This window comes from Microtus ochrogaster, linkage group LG9 (assembly GCF_000317375.1).
Source record: "Microtus ochrogaster isolate Prairie Vole_2 linkage group LG9, MicOch1.0, whole genome shotgun sequence".
NCBI lineage: Eukaryota > Metazoa > Chordata > Mammalia > Rodentia > Cricetidae > Microtus > Microtus ochrogaster.
In genome coordinates, this window is record NC_022034.1 from 38,352,556 (window position 1) to 38,367,356 (window position 14,801).

The 14,801-nt window shown below is 42.7% G+C and overlaps 2 protein-coding genes across 2 annotated transcripts in view; one reads left to right on the top strand and one right to left on the bottom strand.

Annotated features, from left to right (window-relative positions):
• Positions 1–4,779: 4,779 nt before the first annotated feature.
• Positions 4,780–6,625, bottom strand: LOC113457880 (translation initiation factor IF-2-like). Its single transcript, XM_026787357.1, has 3 exons — positions 6,431–6,625; positions 5,710–6,326; positions 4,780–5,618 (listed from the first exon to the last, which is right to left on the bottom strand). Exons 1-3 carry the CDS (start codon positions 6,623–6,625, stop codon positions 5,507–5,509), a joined length of 924 nt encoding a protein of 307 aa, XP_026643158.1. The 3' UTR covers positions 4,780–5,506.
• Ncoa7 (nuclear receptor coactivator 7) overlaps positions 6,078–14,801 on the top strand; it is a 148,225-nt gene continuing 139,501 nt past the window's right edge. The window contains exon 1 of the mRNA XM_013352416.2: positions 6,078–6,393. The gene's annotated coding sequence lies outside the window, so the exon portion shown is untranslated. The remainder of the gene's footprint in view (positions 6,394–14,801) is intronic.

Consider the following 14,801-nt stretch of genomic DNA (forward strand, 5'->3'; position numbering starts at 1 on the left):
TAGAAACAGGAGTGATGAGGCTGGCCAGAGAGAGGAGTATAAGGCAGGAGGATACAGGAGCTCATAGCAGTCTGAGGACAGGACCGCCCCTATGGTCTGAACACTGGTGGAGATAACAACTCTCTGGTGGATGGCCACTTTGCTTCTCTAATTCTTCAGCTTTCACCCCCATAGCTGACTCCTGGTTTTTATTGTTAAGACCAATTAGAAGTCGTGCTGCACCCTAACAAATGTGATGTTTTAGGACACTAGGTTTTTTTTTTTTTTTGGTATTTTTAAAGCAATAAAAGGAGAGACAATGGTAAGTTTGATCACTTGGCAAAGGTCTCTTACATAATTCTCTATTGTAATGACACACGTCATTAATAAATATTGGGAGAAGCAACTACAATGAGAGGAATTGATCCTTTGAGACTGTATGATGCTTCTGTGTTTTTAGCTTCTGTTCATAAAATGGTTCTGAATCAATTATTTGCTATAGTGTTTGTAAAATGGTGACCATTTAGTTTTACTATCATTTTGTCAAGACTGTCCCTTCCTTTCATTATTCTTTATTTCATTTGTATGCATCATTTTGGGCTCACATGTTCTTACTATGTTTTGTGTGTTTATCCAAGGTATTTTACCCTGTGTCCGGTTCCTATGGCCTCTAGCATGTTTGCTATACATAGAGTACTTTGTTATTTTCTGGCCAAACATAAGTCAGGTGTGTTATGTACTTTAAAAGGTAACTTAGGGAGGGTTAAAATATCTTCTATTCTTTAAACAATCTCTTTTGTATTTTTACCAAGTAGTATCATGCTGTACCTACTTTCTTTCTGTTTTTATCAATATATTTTAAAGATATTCATCATATGAGTGTTTTCCTAGCATCATTTTGATTAATGTATGGTATTGAACACGTCTTCTGTTTATAATATCTTACTTGTTTCAATATCTGTTGTTCTTCTAGAACATCAAGTAATCTTAAACCAACATAACCAAGTCCTTAGTGTTCTCACAAGTAAGCCATTTTCAGGTTGGAAAAAACTATTACACCAGAAGAAAATCAAGGCATTAAGTCAAATGCAGGTATGATTTATTGGCAGTTTTACTTAGCAGTTTGGTTTCAATCTGAGGCAGCTTTTTGCTCAGACCATTCATTTTGCTCGCTGTGTCAAGGCACCGAGGACACCTAGGTGAACAACACAGGACTCCAACTTTAAGAATTTGTGTGTGTGCTGTAAATGTATGTGGCGGGGGTGTAGGTTCACGCAGGGCCATGGAAAGAAAACTCAGGCACCTTAAGAATGAATCTAGCCTTTCCTGGCTGCAGGGGGACTCAGCCACTTTGCAGACAGAGACTGAGAACTGAGCAGTTTTCCCTTAGCCTTAAGCTTCCAATTTACACCTTGGGAAGTTGATTTCCATATCCCCCCCCCCCAAACATCTTCAGCTTCCAAAGGGACAATGCCAAATTCAAATTCTCACTAAGAAAGACCATAGTTTTCCGGTTTTCTTCCACCCAAGTTTTGCATAGGCTTTGCCACCCTTGTGAAATTCTCATACAGGATGCACATATGTTAAAACAGAAGGTGTTGAAGACAAAAGACAGATACCGGCTACCTCCAACACTCCGGAGCCAGCTGCAGTTGTGTAGGAATTGCCCCCTTATATATGTAAGCCACATACATGATGGTGTCCACAGGAGCCAGAAGACTTTGGGTTCCCTAGAGTTGGAGTTTCAGGCAGCTGTCAGCCAAGGATTTGGATGCTGGGAACCAAACTCAGGTCCTTTGGAAGAACAGGAAGTACTCTTAACTGGAGGCCCACCATCCAGCTCCCAAATAAATCACAAACACTGAGGCTTACTATTACTTATGAATGTCCAGCCTTAGTTTGACTTGTTGCTAGTCAGCTTTTCTTAAATTATCTTGCCTACCTTTTTCCTCCGGGCTTTTATCTTTCTTATATCTGTATATTTTACTTTCCTTCTTACTCCATGGCTGGCTGTGTGGCTGAGTGACTGGTCCCTAGTGTGCTCCTCTTCCTTGTTTCTCCTTCTATTTATACTCTGACTGCCAGCCCCACCTATCCTTGCCTTACTGTTGGTCATTCAGCTCTTTATTAGACCATCACATGTTTTAGAATCAAGGCCTCACAGAGTTCAACAAATGCAGCCCAAACAAAAGTAACACACTTTGATATATTCCCCAACATAACTTGAGGTGGCAGTTGAAGGAACCAAGAAATTACAACATTGCAAAAAAATGTATCACTTACTTTAATACATTTATTCAATAGATTCACATCTATCTTTCATAATGTATACTTATAGATAAGACTATAAAATGATACAGCCCTCTGGAGAAGAGTTTGGTGGTTTCTTATAAAATTGAGCATGCTGTAACCATAAACACAAGCAGACAAACCCTTGACACCTTAATGCCTCAGGTTCCCCAATGCTGGGATTAGAGGTATATGGTACTACATCTGACTTCTTTCATATTTTCTCAAAATCAAGATGGTATCTTCATGACCCAATAGAGTCTGTTGATTAGACCAATGGTCCCAGCTTGTGAAAATGAGCCGCTGCCTTCAACCCTGTTAATTGTGATCTCTTTAACCTCTTGAGATGTGGAGGGCCACCTACAGATGTCCACAGTAAGTCACCTGTGTCACCTACCACCTGTGCCGTGAGCATTTATTTCCCTCTGAGCTAGATATAGGAGGGGAGTTCTAAATGCTATCACTCCAAGAGGGAACTTTCTAGGTGGCAGTTGTCTCAACTTTTCATCCAGTGCACAAATTTCAACTCAAACACCTTTGCATAGAAATATACATCTGTGTCAATATTTCAGCGAGTAGAATTCAATCTTTATTCGTGTGTGTGTGTGTGTGTAGGGCAGTGCAAGCAAAATGACTCACTTCTCTCTTCTCCTTTTAGGCTCAAAGAGCTCCCCAACTATTTACATAAGCGTATCGATATATAGAGATTATTTGACACGAAAAGGACATGACAAGTTTATTTAAATTGCTTCACTGTCACTGCTTCCATTTATTAGAGAAAGAAGAGGCTGTCCTCATATTTATCCCAAGCCCTCATTCCCTAAACTGTCTAAACTGTTCCCCACTTACCAAGTACTTCCCACTAGTCAGGTAAAACGAGAGGTGCTACGGAGACCATTTTATTTTAATTCATAAATTAAATTTTACTAATTAATTAACTTTATTTATTGGAGATAGGATTTTATTATGTAGTACAGGCTGACCTGGAGCTGACAATCCCCCCCCATCTCTACCTCTTTAAATTCTGGGATTATAGAAATGGGTCATAGTGTCCAGTTCAGAGATATAATTTTTGAAAAGAAAACCTTTATGACACTGACAATGCTGCTACAGAAATATCTGACTTCTATTGATTACACATTCTACCTACCCTTCATGAACTATATCTATATATATCTTATGAAGCTGGTGCTGCAACCATCCCCCTTTTGAAGACAAAAACATCAGAGAGTCATTTATCCAAGGCCAGCCCATGTTGGAGCTGTAGTCCAAAGGCAAACCATGAACTCTTCAGAATTATCACATCCTTAAGTGTATATTCTAATGGTGTTTGACCTAGGTGTACTCAGATTACCCCAATTCTTTTGTGAAACTCTTATCTACCCACTGGCATTTGACAAGGATTCTGGAAGAATTTCCTATAATAAAGAAATGCTATGGCCTGTGTTGTCCAAAAGGCAGCCACGAGCTTTAACTGGCTCCTTAGAGCTTAAAGTATGATTAATAGTCTGGATAATCCTAACTTAACTGTATTCTATTACATTTAAATGACCACAGGGGCTGCTGGGTACCACACTGGCTAACACGGATGAAGAGGATGTTAATTTTGATTTCTCTGTGAAGACAAGACTCAGACGAATCACTTAATACTTGGTAATGAAATAGAGTTAGTGAAGGATCTTTAAATTAAAAGCACACCCTCCTCCCCAACCATGGAAGCTCAACTCCTTATTCTATTCAAGCGTTCACTGTAGTGGCAAGCTATGATTATCATGCGATCCATCATGTAATCCCAGGGAGCTAATGAAGATTTGCCGTGCCTTTGAAAGGCTGCGGAATACTTCTTCAGCAATAGCCACCACTTCAAACATGTTCTCAGTTATACTTTTGCCTAAGAGAAAAAAAAATTAAGGCTTATTTTATCCCTCAACAGTACCTAGGGTTCATAGACATAAAGGGGGGGGGGGTTGCTGGGGTTAAAACAGTGGGGCAGTAACTGCGGCTCAGTGACCATTTTCTGCAGAAACTGCACTCAAGGTTTAGACACTTTGTTAAGCGAACTGCAAAGCAGTTGTCCCAAGTGATTCCACATCATCTCTCATAGCATCCCTCTGTATGTCTGCATCCTGCAATCAGGTCATTCTGAGTTGGGCCAGAATAGAAGGACTATTATATCTCTCACTTGCATGGGGTTTTAGATCATCAACCATTCTCAGAACAGGGCTGAGTCACGGGCCTCCCTTCCTACACAGGACAACAAGTTCAGCCACTGCACTGCTCCACCTGACCTCCAAGATGCTAACTCCCCCTCCAGCTGTCTTATCACAACTTGGACTTGGACTTGACATGCTGTTTTTCCTTTCTTTTTAAATTTTTATTTTACTCTTTGGAACAGAAATATAGCCTAGGCTAGTAGTTTAAGTTGACCTTAATTTTTTTTATCTTCCTAACTCATTCCCCCCTCCCCCCACTCCAAGAACTGGGATTACAGGACTATGCCAGTGTGTGTGTGTTCTCAAACTTTTTAAAATTAAGCTTAGACTTTAAAATTATAAAAGCATGTTATCAAAGAACTGTGAGACCACCAATAAACTTGTGGAGACCCCAAGACATGTTTTTCTTTTGATCCAAAGAGAATCATCTTTTTATATTTTAGGAACAATTTTCCCCCTTGCTAAAGGCTAAGTCATTTACCAAAAAGATGTCTAAAGAAAAAGGAGCGGTCTCTCCTCCTCAGATCATAAAGATGTAAACCCGACATCTACTGATTGTTAGTGCAAACCAGGAGATGATTCCATATTTACAGGACTATAAAAACATCACCTGCAGCTGAAATCCCAAAGTCACTACTCTTCAGTACTTTGCTCCGCCCTCCAGACTGGTAGCACCAAACAGCAGCGGCAACCAGGGGAGGCCCTGGGTGCTGTATGTGTGGGTGGCTTCGGACACACCAATCTTATCAGACCAGCTGCAGGTTACTGATTATGTATATATAAATATATATTCCTTGCTGTATTTAAGAGTGATCTTCGCAGCCGGATCCTCCGAGTCATCTTGCAGTGGTCGTCACGGGACTGTAATGGGAGCAGCATCCAATACCAGGGGGAGCTCTCAGGCACAGGGCCCGGGGTTGATGCAAAAACCTTCCCACCGATCTTCTCTCCAGTCTCCAGCCAAGAGTCGACTGGACCGCCCAATTGCTTCATTGCTTTGGCTATAATGATTGCAATTTGGCAGCTTACTGGATGTTGAACAGGGGACGGGAGAGGAAGGAGATGGTGGGCCCCGTTGCCAAAGTCAATGCCGGAAAAGACAGAAGGCTGAATTTATGGTGGCCTGTGGTCCTGGACCTGGAAGGGAAAGTAAAGGGACCTTAACATTTTAGCAGGCGCCCCAATTCCAGCTGTGCCCCTAAGCTTCATTTCCCTCCAAGATCCAAACCGTAGCCAGTTAGAAGGCATGCCATTTAGGGCCAGGTAAGCGGACGGTTCCCGGTATACAGATGGCCTGACAGTCGCCCGGGGCAGTGTCACAAAGGGCCGAGGCCTGCCGAGGCCGCGCGCGCAGCTCTCTGGGGCGGAGCCGCTGGGCCGGGTGTTGGGGGGACTCGCGCCACCCCCGGGCTCTTCAGCCTGCGGCTCCGAGGTCGCACCGGGCAGGCAAAATGCCGCGGCTGCCTCCCGAACCGCTAAGCCGGGCCGCCGAGCTCTCGGGGCCCCGCCGCAGCGGACGAGCGCAGCGCGCGCCCCGGGTCGGGCGGAGCTAGAGGCGGGCACCGGGCAGGCGTCGCGCCACCGCAGCTCCCCGCCTTCCGCCCGGAGTGCGGCCGGTGCCCTGACCGTGGGCGCCGCTGCAGGCACCTGGGCGAGGCCTCGAGCATCCAGGCGGCGGCTGCTCGGGGCAGATCTGGACTTGGGGATCCCGCAGGAGCGCACCCCGCCGTTCCTGCTACCTCGCTTCGCTCCTCTTCGGCGTACGATCTTCCCCCCACTCTCCGTCCCCTCCCTCCTCCCACCCCGGAGGATGCGCTCCCCCGCGCCCAGCGGCAGAGGCCACCGCTCCCAGAAATGCGTGCTCCCGAATCACTTCGCCCCGACCCGCGGAGCCCGCGCCCCCGCCCAGTAGGTAGGTGGCCGAGGCGGGGCCCGGCCTTGGAGGCCACCCGCTGCTGATGCTGCGGCCCGGGAGAACCGGGAGCCGCGGTCAGCAGCCGCCAAACTTGCCTTCCTCCTGGGCTGCTAGCGCTCCGAGGTGTGCTAATGGCGTTGGGCGCAGCCCCCAGGGGATCTGAAACCCTCTGCTGGAACGTTCGAGGCCCAGCTGGGGCGTAGGGGCGCTGGACCCTTCCCGCCAACATTCCGGGGGACCCCTGGGTGGGGGTGGGAGTGCTTGGAAGGACAGGTTGGCGCGGGACTTCTTCAGGGAGGAGACAGTTGCCTTTTTCACTAGCTCAAGTAGACTATGTCATTGCATTTTAAAACAGCAGGATCAGCTATCTCTTTAGCTAAACTGTAGATGAGCAATGGTGTTGTTTTAGAGGTATTTTGGAGTGGTTGTGGCTGTTTGTGTGTTTTACCACTGGCCGAGTGCTATATGAAATCAGTGGTGCAAACACTTTATTTTAGGTGCCAGTTTAAGGAAAATCCTTCCAGAAGTCAGATTACTTAGGTGATGGAAGAGGCCGGCGTCTTCTCTGAGGATAAACCGGTCGGGAAGCTATGAGGTTTGAGAGGTGCAAGTTTGATACAGGTGTCGGAGTTGAGACTCTGAAAGATGCGCTTGTCAACCAGCAGAGGCAGTCTTGTCTCCAGCCGCCTCACTTCCAACTCAGAGCTGACCTTTGCCTTTCTGAGAAACTGATTGAGTCTTTTCCCCCCTTTTGTTCTGTAAGTAAAATCCATACATTAGGGCTATTAGCAATATTATTTCCTCTGAGGCTGCCGATTTTCATTTTACACTAGACAACAAGGTTTAGAATTTTCGAAAAATGTGTCATCGTAAACTCCAATTTTATCGGCACGATTTTGGACTAGAGATTTTGGTGAACAATATAAATACTAATACCAAGAGGACAGAATCTTCTTTTATTTCTCCCATTCTGTAATTCTTCTTCTTCGATTGCCTTTTAACTGTTTGATGTTATTTGTTGAATGAATAAGATTGTATTTCACTATATGTATGTTTAAAATCCCACCCATTTAAAATGATAGTATGTTTTGTTTTGTTGCTAGTGCAATTAACTGTATTTTTAAAAATCGCTTCTTTCTATAAATGGGCAAACTTGGTATTTTTCATTGACATTTCTGGCCTCAGCAGCAAGGAAGGCAATTGTTCTCCATTTAGATTCATTCTGTGCCCATTTTCCAGTATTATAGCAATCGATTCCCTTTCAATGATGCTTTCAAAAACAATTTAGAAAGCAGAATTCATGTTTAAAAATATTCTTAAGTTATTCCAGAAGGAGCAGTGATCTGGTTAATAAGTAACGACTTGTTTTAGAGTTAAACTATGGTTTATTTTTAATACGTTTTCATTAAACTAAAGTGAAAACAAAACACTGAAGAGTCTATGGTTGCAAAGTGACCTTGCATATATTATATAGATACAGATTCAATTTGTTTTTCTTGTGAGGCTAAGGCCCAAGGCTTCCACTGTGTTAGGCTGATCTTGTTTGAGCTACATCCTCAGCCCAAGAAACGACATTTTAGCTATTTTCCTCTTAAAAATGAGATCTTTGGAAGATCCAGTGCCTTTTCTGTTTCAAAATATTATTTTAGGGGAAAAAGAGAAAAAAAAATCGCAGAAAGGATCAAACTGGATGCAAGGGCAGCTCTATCACCTTCTGTTTCCTTTACTTTTACACGATTCAAGTTTTGATGTGTCTTTCCCTCCTGTCACAGAAATTCAGTGAGCTGTTATTAACTTGTTTAGTTCTCTCCTTTGTGCATTTGTCTGGCAGAGAATACCTTCTGATTTTTGTGTGTCTCTCCCTTCCTCACTAACCGTAATATTACCCAGAATCCTTAGCTGGTAAATAAGGTGAAGCATAGTATATTACTGTTTCTTCTCTAATCTAGTTGGATTGTTTCAAATATGGGTAAAGGAAACCTTTTAGATAAAAAGCAGGAAAACTGGGGAAATCGTTGAAAGAGAGCTGTGAACAAACCAATGGTTATAGTTAATGAAAGCAAAGCAGGTTCCCATTCCCAATAAAGATAAAAGCATTTTTAGAGTCTTACTTATAATCAAAGGGTATTGCACAATTCATTTGCATTTTTCTTTCTTGCCAACCTGATACTTTTTAAAAGAACCGGTGGTTGCACTGCACCTTTTGCTTCTTTTAAAATTGTTATATTTTTATAAGTGTGGGGTGTCTGTGCACCTGCAGATATGTCTATGCACCATGTGCGTGCAGTACCTGCAGAGGGCAGAAGGGGGCATCAGATCTCCTGAGACTGGCATTAGCAGGGTGAGCCACTATGTAAATGTTTGGAATCAAACTCTGGTCCTCTACCTGTGCTCTTAACCACTGAGATATTTCTCTAGCAGCCCCTGCCCCGCCTCCAACATCTTACTTTTAAATGGAACAGTTATTTTGTTCGTTTAACAAGTAGAATTTGAACACTTTCACAGTGTGCTGTAACTTTATGCTCTGGAATTAGTCAACCAAATAAGAAACTTTTCCTTATGTTGTATCTCCACGACATGATGTCAAGAGCCAACTGCAACCCTGCCTCCATGTGCAGCACCACAGTAATGCAATACTAAGCTTGGGTTTCTGCATTTTATCTTTCTGTATTTTTCTCCCGCTGTCATTTTATTTAGTTGTTTGTTTTTGAGTTTTTTTCAAGACAGGGTTTCTCTGTATAAAAGCTTTGGCTGTCCTGGAACTCTATTTGTAAACCAGGCTGGTGTCAAGCTCACAGAGATCCTTCTGCCTCTGCCTCCCGAGAGCTGGGACTAAAGGTGTGAGCTATTATACCAGGCTCCTGCCAGCCTTTATGAAACCCGTTTGTTCTTTGTTAAATGTGTATTTTTTTTAATCTCCCCCATAATTTTTTTTTACATTAGACAGAATCCTCTCAATTCACATATACTAGAATCAAAATTGTTAGGATTGTGGGAAAATATACAGAAGTAAATTTGTGTAATCTTGAATTTCAAATACAGGAAATGTATGGTTGAAGAAAAAAATTGTGTTTGTCCTCTCACTAGGTACATGAAATGGATTTGTGTATTCTGCACACACAAGAGAATATATATTGTATTTAATTTTAATAAGATTGGCCAGGTGGTGGTACATGCCTCTAATCCCAGCTCTCAGGAGGCAGAGATTCAAGGCCAACCTGGTTTACAGAGCAAGTTTTAGAACAGCCAGGCCTACAGAGAGAAACTCTGTCTCAAAAAAAAAATAAAAAATAAATAACAAAAAAAGTGATAAGACTGATGGATTAAAAGCTCTTTCAATTGAACAAATGCCATCTACAGTCTTCCTCTTGTCTAGACCAGGAGTCTAGCTGGAGCTTTCTAAACTGTGTGCCTTGATATCCTTGTTCAGCATGCTTGACATCCCTCGGTTGTGTGCACTGTGAAAGATTCTCTGAGCAGACAGTGGGAAAGAAGCTGCTGTTAGACCACTTCATAGGTGGGATTAGAGGAAGCGTCCCTACTACCACTCCTCTCTAAAGTCCCTGCGAGAAATTCTGTTGGTCCCTAGGTGCCAAAGCCAAGCCATCCCTCCCCTGAACAGTCACTATGTGTGACTCTATTTCCATTACTCAACGAGAGAACCAGATAGATGTCTCCCTTTCCGTCTTGGTGACTTGGAATTCATGTCAGATGTGCAACTCAAATTCTAATAATGGTGTGAAAAAAACCGTGTTATTAGTATTAATGTTCTAAGTCCCCCTTGTGCAGCTTCTGTTTTACCCTGTTTCTCTTGAATTTCATCATTATCTAATTATAGTTCTCCTATTTTATTGAATTGCTTTATTTTAGATGACTCATCCTTAATGGAACAAGAAATAAATACAAACCATGAAGCCAAATAAATGAAGGAATTGCATAGTTGACCTCTGGACACGGGGTGTTTCTGATGAACCCATTTCAGATGGGTTGCATTAGATGGGTTTTGAGCAAGTATTAAAATTTTGATACATTGGTGCTTGTGTTTACAGACAAACGGGAAAAAGTATCATGCAGCTTTATAAAACTAAATCCCACTTTTGTAAAGTTAAGTTCTACTTCTTTTTGAACTGTTGCACATCCGTGGCTGTTGGGAGTTGGTGACACCTTTCTACTTAGCTCACTTCTTTTTGGGACATCGGCCTCATAGCTTGCTTTAGGTCAGAGAAAATGTTCTCTGTAGTTTTTTTTTCCAAGGTTGTTTTTAGCCAAAGGGTGAATCCAAACTAGCTGACCAGTCATTGCGCTGGCCAATCTCACCTCCGTGTCCCCAGGCTGTGTGACTTAGCCTTGTTCTAATATGTCACCATGGTCACTGCGGTCATTCTTCTCAGTGCCTTCCATTTGCCATCGTGTTTCAGTGAGTGAGTTCCCCGAGTGAACTGGCCAGACTCTTCCCATTGTGGAGTCATGACAGCTAGGTTAAACCAGGTCAGTCGTTATTTACCACTGTGTGATACGATGATTGACATGTTTGTATCTCAGGCTCACATAGGAATGGTCCCTCCTCTGTCATAGCTGGAAACCTGGATTCTGGCTTAAAAACAATCTTAATTCAAGTGCAACTTGACATGTAGCAGGAAGGTTTTCAAATAGACACATCTCCTTTAATAATTACCTTCAGTTATTTTTAGAAGCAGTTTTTTTTTTTTTAGACTAAATAATAGCTTCCTATGGCTTGCAAGGTGTACACTGAACGTTTCCTCTCATTCCCAGACTCTGCTTTCCTGTCCATGGGTAGCCAGGGAGATTGTGGTTGAAAATCCTGCAGGGAGAGGTTTTTTTTTAATCATGTAGAAGTGTGAACAGAAAGCCTACTCATTTTCTCTCTACTATTTCTCTAACTCATCCTGTTCCCACCACCTGATCTGGCATTCTACTTCCATTTGCGTCTCCACTAGCCTTACTGCTAAAGCTCCCTGTTCAGACTTTGTACACGGTCCCTGCAATGCATGCATCTTTTAGCTTGCTCTCTCGGGCTCTGAAAACTTCATTTCCTGCTCCTCCCTCCTTGATGCTATTTGACCCACTGACATTCTTAGACAAGCACCCTTCCTTTGGTGACTGAACCTTTTAAAAAGTAAGACAAAAATCTAGTGACATTGTGTACCACAAATGCTATTTGATTTATTGGCTCCAAGTTAGGAATGTTATATTACTGAAATAAAACTGGTTGTCACTTGATGTACATGCACGCTTCTCCTTGCTGTCCCGTTTCCTTAGAAAACACAGTCTTTTAGCTGATTCTGGTGGTGCACACCTCTAACCCCAGCACTCAGGAGTCAGAGGCGGGTAGATGGATCTCTGTGAGCTGGAGGCCAGCCTGGTCTGTATAGTGTTCCAGAACAGCCAGAGCTACCTAGTTAAACTGTGACAAAACAAAACAAATGACTACCATCAACAAAAAACAACCAGTCTTCATTTTTGTGAGCAAGCCACACAGCTCAGGTATAGACTCCAGAGGCCTTTCTTAGTTGAGATTATCTAAACATGTGGAGCTGTAATGGCCGTCATAGGACTCTGTCCCGAGAATTAGCAGATTAGGCATTTCCCTTAAGTAGGAAAACTGTCCTTCTCTTCAAAGTGAACTGGTTTTGATTAACAAGTGGTACTGTCCAGCAACACAAATCAAAGTTAAAGTATTAACCATCCATCCCTCTGTCTTCCCAACACATCTGAACTCCATCGAATACATGTCATTACCATTTCTAGCAATCCTGGATTAATGTAATAACTTCACCGGATATTGTGTCAATGCTCTTTTAAAGTAATCTTTGTATTCATTAGGATCCTTTTTTTGGGCGAGTCTCTTGTCTGCCTCCAATACTAGACTTTTCTCTGTGATTGGTACTTAAAGAGGGTGAATTTGGAGCTCTAACAAGAAGAAAGGCACCCGTTAGAATTTGAAAGCATTCAACTTTGCCCTCAGTAGATGACATGAGCTATCCAGAAAAAGCCCATCCTGAAAAATTACTTACTGTGTGAGTAAGGCATTTTAAATTCCAACCCGGAGGATGTGCCGGGCACCCAATTTATTACAAAGTACCTCATATGGAGTGTTGGCTTTCATGACCTGTTAACAACAGTCATTCACAGAGGTTAGCCCTATTTGTGTGAAATTTCTGGCTGGTTGATTATTATCGCAGACAAATTCCCATGTCTTGCTGTTTAGGACAAACTCAGAAGACTTCTCCAAGTGCTGCCCTCTCCAGGTCCCTTTCCCTCTGTCATTCTGACGTCACCTTGCAAACATCAGGATTATAGATTTCTTTTCCCAAATGTGTTGATAGAAGGAACTGAGAGGGCTCCAGGCACCAGGGACCATTATTATAGAGTATTATGTAGCCTCTACTGCATGGTGGAAATCAAAATTTAGACCATTGCTTTATCAGTTGGGAGGGGCCTGCTTAGCTCTGTGTTCTTGGGTATTTACAGCTGAGCTGGGATGACTTCCCCATCTATTAAGCCCCACTGAAATAGCGACCTAGCAGTATTCTTTGATGGTTTGAGTCACATTCCAAAGTATGTTCGATATAATAGTCCTTAACTTAAAAAAAAAAAATTCTAGTTAGGAAGAGAAATGGAAAATTCACAAACTAGGAACTTAAAACAGCTAAGACGTGAACAAACATTGGCTCAAGTGCATCAAAGAGATGGAGTTTGTTGTAGCTAGGTTATGAATGTCAGGAACAATGCTGACAAAGGAGAAACTGTTTCATATCACAAGGAGTCAGAGGACATGTTGCTGTCCATTAGGTGGAAGACAGTCTAGCCCTACAATTCCTCGGACCCAGTGATTCTGAGTATACACCAAGGAAATAATGAGGCAAGTGACAGGGCAGACAGGGCAAGAACGTGATGTTGCTGCAAGTGACTTACAGGGTCACCCTGCTATCTGTCACCCGAGCGAACTTAAGCAGGTTGATTTCTCAGTCATCATCTGTCAAATGAGGATAATAATAGTATCTAACCCTCCTACATCATCCCGAACATTAGATAATTTATATAAAGTACTTGGAAACTCTCCTGATGCAAAGTAAGCAATTCTCTTAGCTGTCGTCATGAGCATTATTATGAAAATTTGAGTCAATTCCAACAGTGAAACAATTTTTAAAATGGCAGTGCATGTATACGTAGTCATTAAAACAATAGTTTTGAACAATATTTAGCCACTTTAAATTATTCATAACAATTGAACTATGTATCGGATTGTGTGTTCAGTGGTGAGTCCAGTTTCTCTGGGAGGCATGTGTAGGGATGGAGAGTTGTCAAGAGAAGGGATCCTAACTTGATGTTAAGGTATGTTTACATAGAAGAAAGGCCAAACACGTGATAAAATGCTGAAGCTTTTTTTCCATTTGATGAGAGTGTGGGTGACTTCTGTTTTCTTTTCCCCACATTTTGCTTGTTCATATTTTACAGTGATTATCTAGTATTACAAATCGTATACCTTAGAATTGCTGTGTTCCTGCCTTGTCTGTACAGATTGTATATTCACTTTGGCGTATTTTACTTTCCTTCCTTTCCAACCTACTGTAATTTCATTTTCTCAGTGACTTCACCCACACATCATCTGCAGCTATTTTCTTGCATTTAACTTTTTTGGTTTGTATACAGATCTGTTTCAAGTTTGTGGGGTGTGTTTGTGTGTGTGTGTGCGTGTGTGTGTTGTTGTTGTTGTTGATCTGGAGATGGACCCCAAAGCCAGTTCTACTAGACCAGTGAGCTCGTCCCTGACCTCTCTTGAAAAATACAACAAGTGAAAAGATGTATGTGGTGTTAGTGTGTGTGGGGGGTGACTTCTTCAGAACTTAGCTCGGTGACTACTGAAGAGGTGATAAGGTGCCACACTTGCCCCGGGTTTGGAGTTTCACAGCTTCAGAGCTGCTGGCCGCTCCCACCCACATTCCTCTGCAGTCCCTCATATAGGAGAGGGATTCCTGCCTGCAAGCCTTCTCTTTCCTTCCCTAGCTGAAACTTTCTTCCACACTTTTCCAGCCATCCGCATCTGGCTAATATTTCACAAGCACTGCCGAAGCCACCCGTTCTAAGGGAACTAAATGCTGGCGTGCCTTATTGCCTAGTTGTCCCTACCGTAAAATCACAGGGACTGCGTCTTTTATTGCTCTGTGGCCTTTTCAACACAGCATTGCCCACATGTTTATGGTGCACAAGAACATAGGATATTGCTGTGTGACTGACGTCCTTAAGAATGATTGATAAATTATAGGCTCAGGCCAGCTGGCCTGGGTCTGAAAAAGCATGGGATAAAACCGGACTCTCTGAACATGGTGGACAATGAGGACTACTGAGAACTCAAGAACAATGGCAATGGGTTTTTGATCCTA

Coding starts and splice junctions, on each gene's coding strand:
- LOC113457880 (XM_026787357.1), bottom strand. CDS start 6,625: ATGTTGGCGGGAAGGGTCCAGCGCCCCTACGCCCCAGCTGGGCCTCGA. Junction 6,327..6,430: donor GGCCGCAGCATCAGCAGCGG/GTGGCCTCCAAG, acceptor CATTTCTGGGAG/CGGTGGCCTCTGCCGCTGGG. Junction 5,619..5,709: donor ATGCCTTCTAACTGGCTACG/GTTTGGATCTTG, acceptor TTTCCCTTCCAG/GTCCAGGACCACAGGCCACC.